The sequence below is a fragment of the Mandrillus leucophaeus genome, unplaced genomic scaffold, assembly GCF_000951045.1.
Source record: "Mandrillus leucophaeus isolate KB7577 unplaced genomic scaffold, Mleu.le_1.0 Scaffold20, whole genome shotgun sequence".
In the NCBI taxonomy this organism is placed as follows: Eukaryota; Metazoa; Chordata; class Mammalia; order Primates; family Cercopithecidae; genus Mandrillus; species Mandrillus leucophaeus.
In genome coordinates, this window is record NW_012102032.1 from 1,543,670 (window position 1) to 1,552,896 (window position 9,227).

Genomic DNA, 9,227 nt, shown 5'->3' on the forward strand with positions numbered 1-9,227 from the left:
TCATTACCACTACTAACATCTGAGTTCTTACTACGTGAGAAAAACTGCTTTTTTTTTTCAGACCAAATTTCACTCTTGTCGCCCGTGCTGGAGTGCAATGGCAGGATCTCGGGCTCACTGCAACCTCCACCTCATGGGTTCAAGCAATTCTCCTGCCTTAGCCTCCCAAGTAGCTGGGATTACAGGCATGCACCACCACGCCAAGCTAATTTTTGTATTTTTAGTAGAGATGGGGTTTCACCATGTTGGTCAGGCTGGTCTTGAACTCCTGCGTGGCTCACGCCTGTAATCCCAGCACTTTGAGGCAGGGCCACGGTGGGCAGATCAACTGCTCTGTTTTATATGTACTATTTCATTTGATTATCTCAATACCCTGTAAAGTAAATTTATTATTGACCCTATTTTAAGAAATCAAGGCACAGAAAGGTTAACTAACTCGGCCCAAGGTAGCAGGCAGTATCTAGTGCTAGAGTCATGTTTCAAACCCAAGCAGTCTGAGTCCACAGCCTATGATCTTAACTACTCTATATGGTTTAAAATAATCTTTCCCTTTTTTTTTGAATACCTATGATATTTATTTGTATCTTTCTCTTTTTAAATTTGGTCCCTGGGAATGAATAATTGGATAAATGCTGATACTATGTCATATACATGAACTTAATCACTGGTCCATGTGTTGTTCTCTTACATTTCAAAAATTTCCTTTAATAATAAAATGAACAACTGTACTCTCACTGCCTAGAAACTAGAACATTACCAAAAATGATCTTATTAAACGTTTCTCCCTATCCTATCTCTTGGTCATTTTTGGGTATGTGTGAATTTTCAAGAATTAACCAATATCCTCAATTTTATGTGCATGTAAAATAATACACTTAGTTGTGCTTATTTCAAAACTTTATCAACGGTAATACATTAAAGAGGTATTTTTAACGGGTATCTGACTATATGTAATCTTCTGGGACTTGTTCCTTCTTCCTCTCCTCAATAGCATCACTAAGATTCATATTTGTTATATATAACTGTATTCATTTTCAGAAGCCATATAACATTCCATCTGTACTATCATTATTACTCAACCCTGCATTACATGCCTGTCTTTTTCTTTTTGAGACAGAGTCTCACTCTGTCAAATAGGCTGGAGTGCAGTGGTACAATCATGGTTCACTGAATCCTCCACCTCCTAGGTTTAAGCTATACTCCCACCTCAGCCTCCCAAGTAGCTGAGACTACAGGTGCATGCTACCACACCCAGCTAACTTTTGTATTTTTAGTAGAGATGGGTCTGCCATGTTCACCAGGCTGGTCTTGAACTCCTGGGCTTTTAAATTAAAAAAAAATTCCTTTCTATAGGATCACTCCCAATGCACCTTTAACAAAATAATAATAAACCTCTGTTTTAGCCCTATTATGCAATTTCTCTGCTATTTACAGCAAAAGTCCCCAGAAAATTGTCTAAGTTTGCTTCTCATCCTGTTCTTTTGTGAACCCACTCTAATCAGGTTGATTGAAACTGCCTATCAAGGTGACCACCAACTTCTATGTGGTCACGTCCAATAGGCTGTCTCAGTTTTCACCTTAATGTATCATAGTATTTGATAGAGATGATCACTCTCTTCTCAATATTCCCGGGCCGGGCACGGTGGCTCACGCCTATAATCCCAGCACTTTGGGAGGCTGAGGCGGGTGGATTGCCTGAGCTCAGGAGTTCGAGACCAGCCTGGGCAACACAGTGAAACCTCGTCTCTACTAAAATACAAAAAATTAACCAGGTGTGGTGGCGGGCACCTGTAGTCCCAGCCACTCAGGAGGCTGAGGCAGGAGAACTGCTTGAACCCGGGAGGTGGAGGTTGCAGTGAGCCGAGATTACGCCACTACACTCCAGGCTGGTGACAGAGCGAGACTCTGTCTCAAAACAAACAAACAAAAATTCCCTAATCTTGATTTCTAGGATACCATGCTCTCTTGGTTTTCCTCCAACCTCCTTCTCAATTTTCTTTCCTGGCGCCTCTTCTCCCTCCCCACCTCTAAATGTCAGCTCCATCCTTGTACTACTCTGTCTACAATTACTCTATAGGTTATTTCATCCAGATCCACAGCTTTTCATGATGATAACTCACACACAAAATTTTTCAATCTCCGGACCCAATCATTCCTCTGAATTTAAAACATATTATCTCCAAATGTGTATCTGATTTACTCCCCAGTGTTTCCCTCCTCTGTAGTTAGTACCACCATTCACCCAGTTGCTCAAGCTATTATTGATGCCTCATCTTTTCTTACATGTCTATCGGCAAACCCTGTAGGTTCTATTTCCCAAATATACCTAAAACCTATTACTTACATCTCGCTTGCCTCCTATCTTGTCTAAGCTACCATCATCTTTCACCTAAGCTTCTGAAACTGCCTTCCAACTGATTTATCCTGCTTCTATTCTCACTTTCACTACTGCCAACCCCCAAGGCTATTTTCCACACAATAGCAACAGAGAGTCTTGCTCTGTTGCCCAGGCTGGAGTGCAGTGGCGTTATCTCAGCTCATCACAACCTCCGCCTCCCAGGTTAAAGCAACTCCTCTGCCTCGGCCACCTGAGCAGCTGGGACCACAGGCACGCCCCACCACATTGGCTATTTTTTGTATTTTTAGTAGAGATGGGGTTTCACCATATTGGGCAGGCTGGTCTCAAACTCCTAACCTCATGATCTGCCCACTTCAGTCTCCCAAAGTGCTGGGATAAGAGGCGTGAGCCACTGCGCCTGGCCATCTTTTTTTTTTTTTTTTAGATGGGAGTTTCACTCTTGCTGCCCAGGCTGGAGTGCAATAGTGCAATCTTGGCTCACTGCAACTTCCGCCTCCCAGGTTCAAGTAATTCTCCTGCCTCAGCCTCCCAAGTAGCTGGGATTACACGTGCCCGCCACCAAGCCCAGCTAATTTTATATTTTCAGTAAAGATAGGATTTCACTATGTTGGTCAGGCTGGTCTCGAACTCCTGACCTCAGGTGATCCGCCTACCTCGGCCTCCTAAAGTGCTGGGATTACAGGCATGAGCCACCATGCCAGGCTGAGAGATCTCTTAAAAAACAATCAGAATAAGGATCATGTTACTCTGCTTGTCAAAACTGTTCAATAGGTTCCCATCACATGTAGTACAAACCACAAAGGCCTTACATGGTCTATAAGACTCTAAATGATGCTGGTGAATGGCTACCTCTTAAATTTCATCTCCTTCCAGTCTCCCTATCACCCAAAGCATTCCAGCAACATCAGTCACCTTAATGTTCCTCAAACACGTAAAAACAAAATACTCCCTCAGGGTGTTTGCGCTGCCTGAAACACTCTTCCCTCATTTAACTACATAGCTCATATTCTACTTTATGTAGGAGTTTGCCCAAATGCTATCTCCTCAGTATCTTATCTGACCATACATCTAAAATAGTACATACGTGTCTTTTTCTACTCTTTTACTCTGCTTTTTCTCCAAATTACTTCTATTATAAGCTTTTTTATTTCCTATTTTCTCCACTAAATTATAGATTCAAAAAGGGCAAAGAATATGTGTGCTTTGTTCAACAGTGAACCTAGGATAACACCTGGCACATACAAGGTGCCCAGTAAATACTTAACGAGTGAAAGAATGTTGAATAAAGCAGACCATTAGCAATGTTATGCTAATATACGCAATGTGCCTTTCATATTCCTACGTAAGTATATAATTACAGATTTATAATAACCATACTTTTATTGGTGACATTAAATTAAACCGCTAAGAAATTCACCCTTTAAAAACATCATCCTTAAAAGAGTTTTAAGTCCAACTTTAAATGTCTTTATTTGCTACATGGGTAATTGCCTTTATTACTTTTTCCTAAGAATGAAAAGCAAAGTCATACAACTAAAGTGAAATAAGCAAACAAAACAGTATTTTATTAGCATACTTACCATTTCTTTTGGACCAGGGGTGTAAGCATGAACTTTTCACAAGTGCTTCATCAACTTTTCCTCCTGACATATTATCCATGAATTGACGCCCATGTTCTAATGCAAGGTAGCAGTCATTGCAACAGTCACGCTCTTCAACACGTACCCAATTGCTAATTACACCACTTTTAGGAAAAGGATCTTGGTCTGCTGCTCCAAAGGGTGAAAATAAATTAGTGCACTGATCTTGTAGCAATAATATCAAATCATCAGATAGTTTTTCAGATTCCTTTAGTCCTCCATTAACATGTTCAGCAGAGGTACCCCTGAGAGCTTCAAAACGTTTTTCTGCTTCTTTGCCACAGTCTGTATTGCGTCCTATGATATCTAGTTCATCTTCAAGAAATAATCCTGAACTGTTTCCAAATTTTCTGTTCATGATAGCACTGAAGCCACAGGTACACCTATATTGTGCTTCCTGCGTTGGATCTGGAATGTAAACTCCAACATCGGCACCCTTGATATTCATGTTGCAGACACAGATGCAACAACTATCAAAGTTACAGTCTTTAAACAAATTCATAACTGATTCTGAAAGGATGAGGTTTACATAAAGACTGTGTGCTTCAGGGATGGAAGGGACAGTTGCAGGTTCAACAGAATTAAGGGGTCTGCATGTAGATGGGGTAGAAGCTGGTGAATACAAGTCTGAATTTTCGTATTTGACTGAACCTTGAGCACTAGCAGGTCCACCAGCTCCACGAGGAGTTCGAGGAGTCCTTGGAGTCCTTGGAGTTGGAAACCGAGGGGTGGATGGAGAAGGAAGAATTCCTGCTCCGCTGTTACTAGGAGGTGCACTGCTAGGAGGCATCCCAAAAGAAGTATGAGTTTGAGGTGTATAAGCAGGGCCATATTCTTGATCCATATTACTTCCATCACTATCATCACCAGGGTAAAAGAAAATCAAATACATATATAAAGGAACATATTAGTAACATGAAATACAACTAAAAACGTCCCAAATGTTTTTCAATTACATAGAAAATTACGAAAGGACAAGTATTGCAAGAATTACAAGTACAGTCAATTTTTATTTCTGGTTAACATATCTACTCTAAGTGATTGTTGTGGACTAAGGATCAATCAACAAGTTCAAATATCATTAATAAGTACTGTATACACTAATGCGCACCTAGACATCCATATTTACTATCTATAAATTTTGTTTACTAGAAATACTTATATTTCCTTGATTCTAAGATGCTACTGACTGTAAAATAAAAAATGATTAAAAAAATGATTTCAGAGATGCTCATGTGTAAAAAGGGAAAAATGGTAATTTTAAGATGCTACCACTTATAAGACATCTCAAATTCAGATTTCTTTCAGCCTTGAGTTGAAATGGACAAAGTCAGAGATGTTAAAATGTGACACATGTGGAAAATATGGCAAATGTAAAAATGGAAGCAATTTAAAATTGCAGCCCAAAAGAAAAGGTGCTTCTGAATACAAATCCAGCATAATAGTCTTACGTTTCCTAATAGTTTAACCATACCTAATTAACCTCTTTTTTTTTTTTTGAGACGAAGTCTTACTCTGTTGCCCAGGCTGGAGTGCACTGGTGCAATCTCGGCTCCCTGCAACGTGTGCCTCCCAGGTTCAAGTCATTCCTGTGCCTCAGCCTCTCAAGTAGCTGGGACTACAGTCACACTACCACGCTTGGCTAACTTTTGTATTTTTAGTAGAGACGAGGTTTTGCATGTTGGCCAGGCTGATCTCAAACTCCTGACCTCAAGGGATATGCCTGCCTTGGCCTCCCAAAGTGTTGGAATTACAGGTGTGAGCCACTGCTCCCAGCCAATCACTATAATTGATTAACCAGAAATAATTTTTAGAATTTTCAAAAACCAATTTTCTTTTTCCAGCATACCAAGTAAATCTATGAAAAAAAATTAAAGCTGTATAAGAATTCATATACTATTATAACAACATAAATCATACCCCTCTTTGATGAATGGCATTGCAGACCCTGAAGAAAGCAATTCCAATTTTCCAACAGTCCAACTCTGACGATAAATACACTCTTCTGGCAATTTGATAGGGGGCAGATATTGGCTTGGTAGAGTTTTTAGAGGTGCAAACATGGAACATCCCACTAGAATTTGACAATTTTCAGGCTTATAGACATAAGAAAAATCCTACAATATAAAGATGGTAGGTTTTCAGTATCTTATCTTCTGGGGGGGAAAAATAAATAAAAATCTCAAACAGGCTCTGGACCTTTTTTCCCTTCTTTAAACAGAATAAAATGTAAATACAATTCTATTAGTTTCTTAAATGCATTCTTAATAGTGACACAACAATTCAGTCTTCAACTTAGCTACAAAACTGCAACCACTATGAAATAATTCTTGACTATAGCAATAAACTAATTCTATAAGAAAGTACAGGAAGTGAATTATTTTTCTAGAAAAAACATACTTACTTTAATTTCAGAAGGTTTGGGACTACAGAATCCCTCATCAACCTCAATTTTGAACTGTGCTCCTATACTAGAACTATTTCCTTCTAGAACAGTTCCTCCAGGTGTTGTATCCATACTACCATATTCTTTATTATTCATATTCATTGGGGAAAATCCCATAATATGTTGCTCCAATGATGGTGGTGTAGGATACATTTTATGAAGATCTGCAGTGCCTATATTTAATAAAAACATACATTTTAACATGACTAAAAATAGGTGAATCTGTGGTTAAAACAAAGGGAGTGGGAAGCTTTGTTGAGATTAAGTTTGCAAATTTATCACGAGCACAGATGATGGAAGCTTACTTATGCAAGACAACGGGTCCAGATTTCCTGTCTTTGATTCCTTGCAGCTGGTTTTATCATCTGATCCATTCGCTGATTTTTTAGATCCAGGCTATTTAAAAAAAGCATATTTATCTAAAATTTTACATCCAATGTGATCTCAAAATAGTAATCATTCAGATATAACTTAACAGTAAAGCCCATTCATTAAAAGTAATATTTTGAATCTGTGATACAGCCAAATACATACTAGTGTTGAAAGATATAATACATTTCTTAGATCATCACTGACTTCATACTTATTTATTTGGTAATATTTATTTGGTAAGCCTCCAAATTAAAAAGAAAAAGTTCCTCCAATGAAAATGACCAATACTTTCAAAATACACAGAAGTAAGGTTAACCTTAACTTAAAACCCAAAATAAGAGATCGGACGTGGTAGCTCACACCTGTAATCCCAGCACTTTGGGAGGTTGAGGCAGGCAGATCAAAAAATTTGAGGCCAGGAGTTCGAGACCAGCCTGGTCAACATGGTGAAACCTCACCTCTACTAAAAATACAAAAAATTAGCCGGGCCTGGTGGGGCATGCCTGTAATTCCAGTTACTCGGGAGGCTGAGGCACAAGAATTGCAGGAGGCTGAGGCAGAAGAATTGCTTGAGCCTGGGAGGCAGAGGTTGCAGTGAGCCGGGATTGCACCACTGCACTCCAGCATGGGCAACAGAGCAAGACCCTGTCTTAAAATAAATAAAAATAAGAAAACTTGCAATAAGAAGGAGTAGTAATTAACATTAGAAATGCTTTTTGGTAGAAGATACTTGCAAAGCATTTGTCTCCTTAAGTTGAACACATTAAAGTTTCGTATATAATCAATCACCCACCTATCAAAATTCTTATACTTTTACCTTGTTTTAATAGTCTCCTTACTCCTGCAAAAATACTGTTAACAGGTAAAACTAAGTACAAACTTCAGAAGATCTAATGACAAAGCAATAGGGTTCCTAAGTTTTCATACATTGAACAAACAAGTTTTACTATCTCCAAGCTCTTACCAATGTTTTCAGAGCTAATATTAGTTCTATGTCTTCTGTTAGACAGTTTGTGATAAATATTAATAAGTAGACCACGTTCTGACTACAACCTTTTTATCTCAGAGGAACCACAGCTGATACAGGAATGGTAGTAGAGAGAACGTATGAATGTGCCAAAGCATTCAAGGATATAGTCACCTAGTAAAGGGTGCCCTAAAATGTACTACACTATGGGATGTACAGTAAAAGTTTATGTATCTGCAGCATATATATGTATATGTACACACACACATATACACATATAGAGAGATATACATGTTGAGAGAGGACTAAATGCATATTATACAGTAAAAGAAAGACCAAATGTACCATAGAAGTTTCCAAGCTACCTTTATGCAGATGAAAAGGAATTCCCTTTTATGATAATGCAGCACCCAACTCATTAATTTGACAGAGACTTGACATTCTAGGGAATCTCATTTTAAGCTTTAATTTCTTTTATCTTCACTTTTCTCTGCAAATGGGTGTTAAAGATTAAATATTATTTTTTCCTCTTTTATTGTTATATCATGTATCCGTCTTATAATAATAGCTGTGATGCAAAACAAATTCAAAAGAACTGGTATTCCTTAATAAATTGATGAAGTAAATAATGTCAATTATTTATGTGTTCTCTGAGTGAGTAAATTCCAGGGTCATTTCTCAAACTACAGAATCAAATAGGGAAATAATTCTGCTTCCTAAAACTGCAAAATAGAACATACGGCAGAGCTCAAATTAAGGTTAATCATGTGTCCTCCAATGTAAAAACAAAAGGAGAAACAAAACCCTCAAAGTTTATAGGTGACATTATGGCAAGACTACTCAAACATGAGATTTAAAAAAGAAATCAATGAATGAGATTTTACTATAAAATATTTCCTATTGTTCAGGGCTAAAACATAGTATTAAACTCACAAATCACTTCTAAAAAATAAAAATAAATAAAATCAAGGAAAACAAACTATAATCAGTTCATTAATGAGATACTCACTGTTAGTTCATCTTCATCAGAATTGAAGAGATTATCAAGGTCAGTAAAAGACACAGCCAGGTCTGAGTCATAAATCAAACTTGTTGATGGAGGACGGGCATGACTAGCAGGGCGAGGAGCATCTACAAAAGTCAATCAGAAAAATAAAATTAAAACTGCTACTACTACACCTGTAATCCCAGCACTTTGGGAGGCCAAGAAGCGTGGATCACAAGGTCAGGAGTTCAGGACCAGCCTGGCCAAGATGGTGAAACCCCGTCTCTACTAAAAATACAAAAATTAGCCGAGTGTGGTGGTAGGCGCATATAATCCCAGCTACACGGGAGGCTGAGGCAGAGAATTGCTTGAACCCGGGAGGCGAAGGTTGCAGTGAGCTGAGATCATGCCACTGTACTACAGCCTGGGAGACAGAGCGAGACTCCGTCTTTAAAAAA

General features: G+C 38.5%; 1 protein-coding gene across 1 annotated transcript in view; it reads right to left on the minus strand.

Moving 5' to 3' along the window:
- The window catches only part of MED13 (mediator complex subunit 13), a 150,389-nt gene that overhangs the window by 38,629 nt on the left and 102,533 nt on the right, over positions 1-9,227 (minus strand). The window contains exons 12-16 of the mRNA XM_011979163.1: positions 8,794-8,915; positions 6,751-6,841; positions 6,404-6,618; positions 5,920-6,116; positions 3,940-4,856 (exon numbers count right to left, since the gene is read on the minus strand). Of these exons, the coding sequence (XP_011834553.1) occupies positions 3,940-4,856; positions 5,920-6,116; positions 6,404-6,618; positions 6,751-6,841; positions 8,794-8,915 (1,542 nt within the window). The remainder of the gene's footprint in view (positions 1-3,939; positions 4,857-5,919; positions 6,117-6,403; positions 6,619-6,750; positions 6,842-8,793; positions 8,916-9,227) is intronic.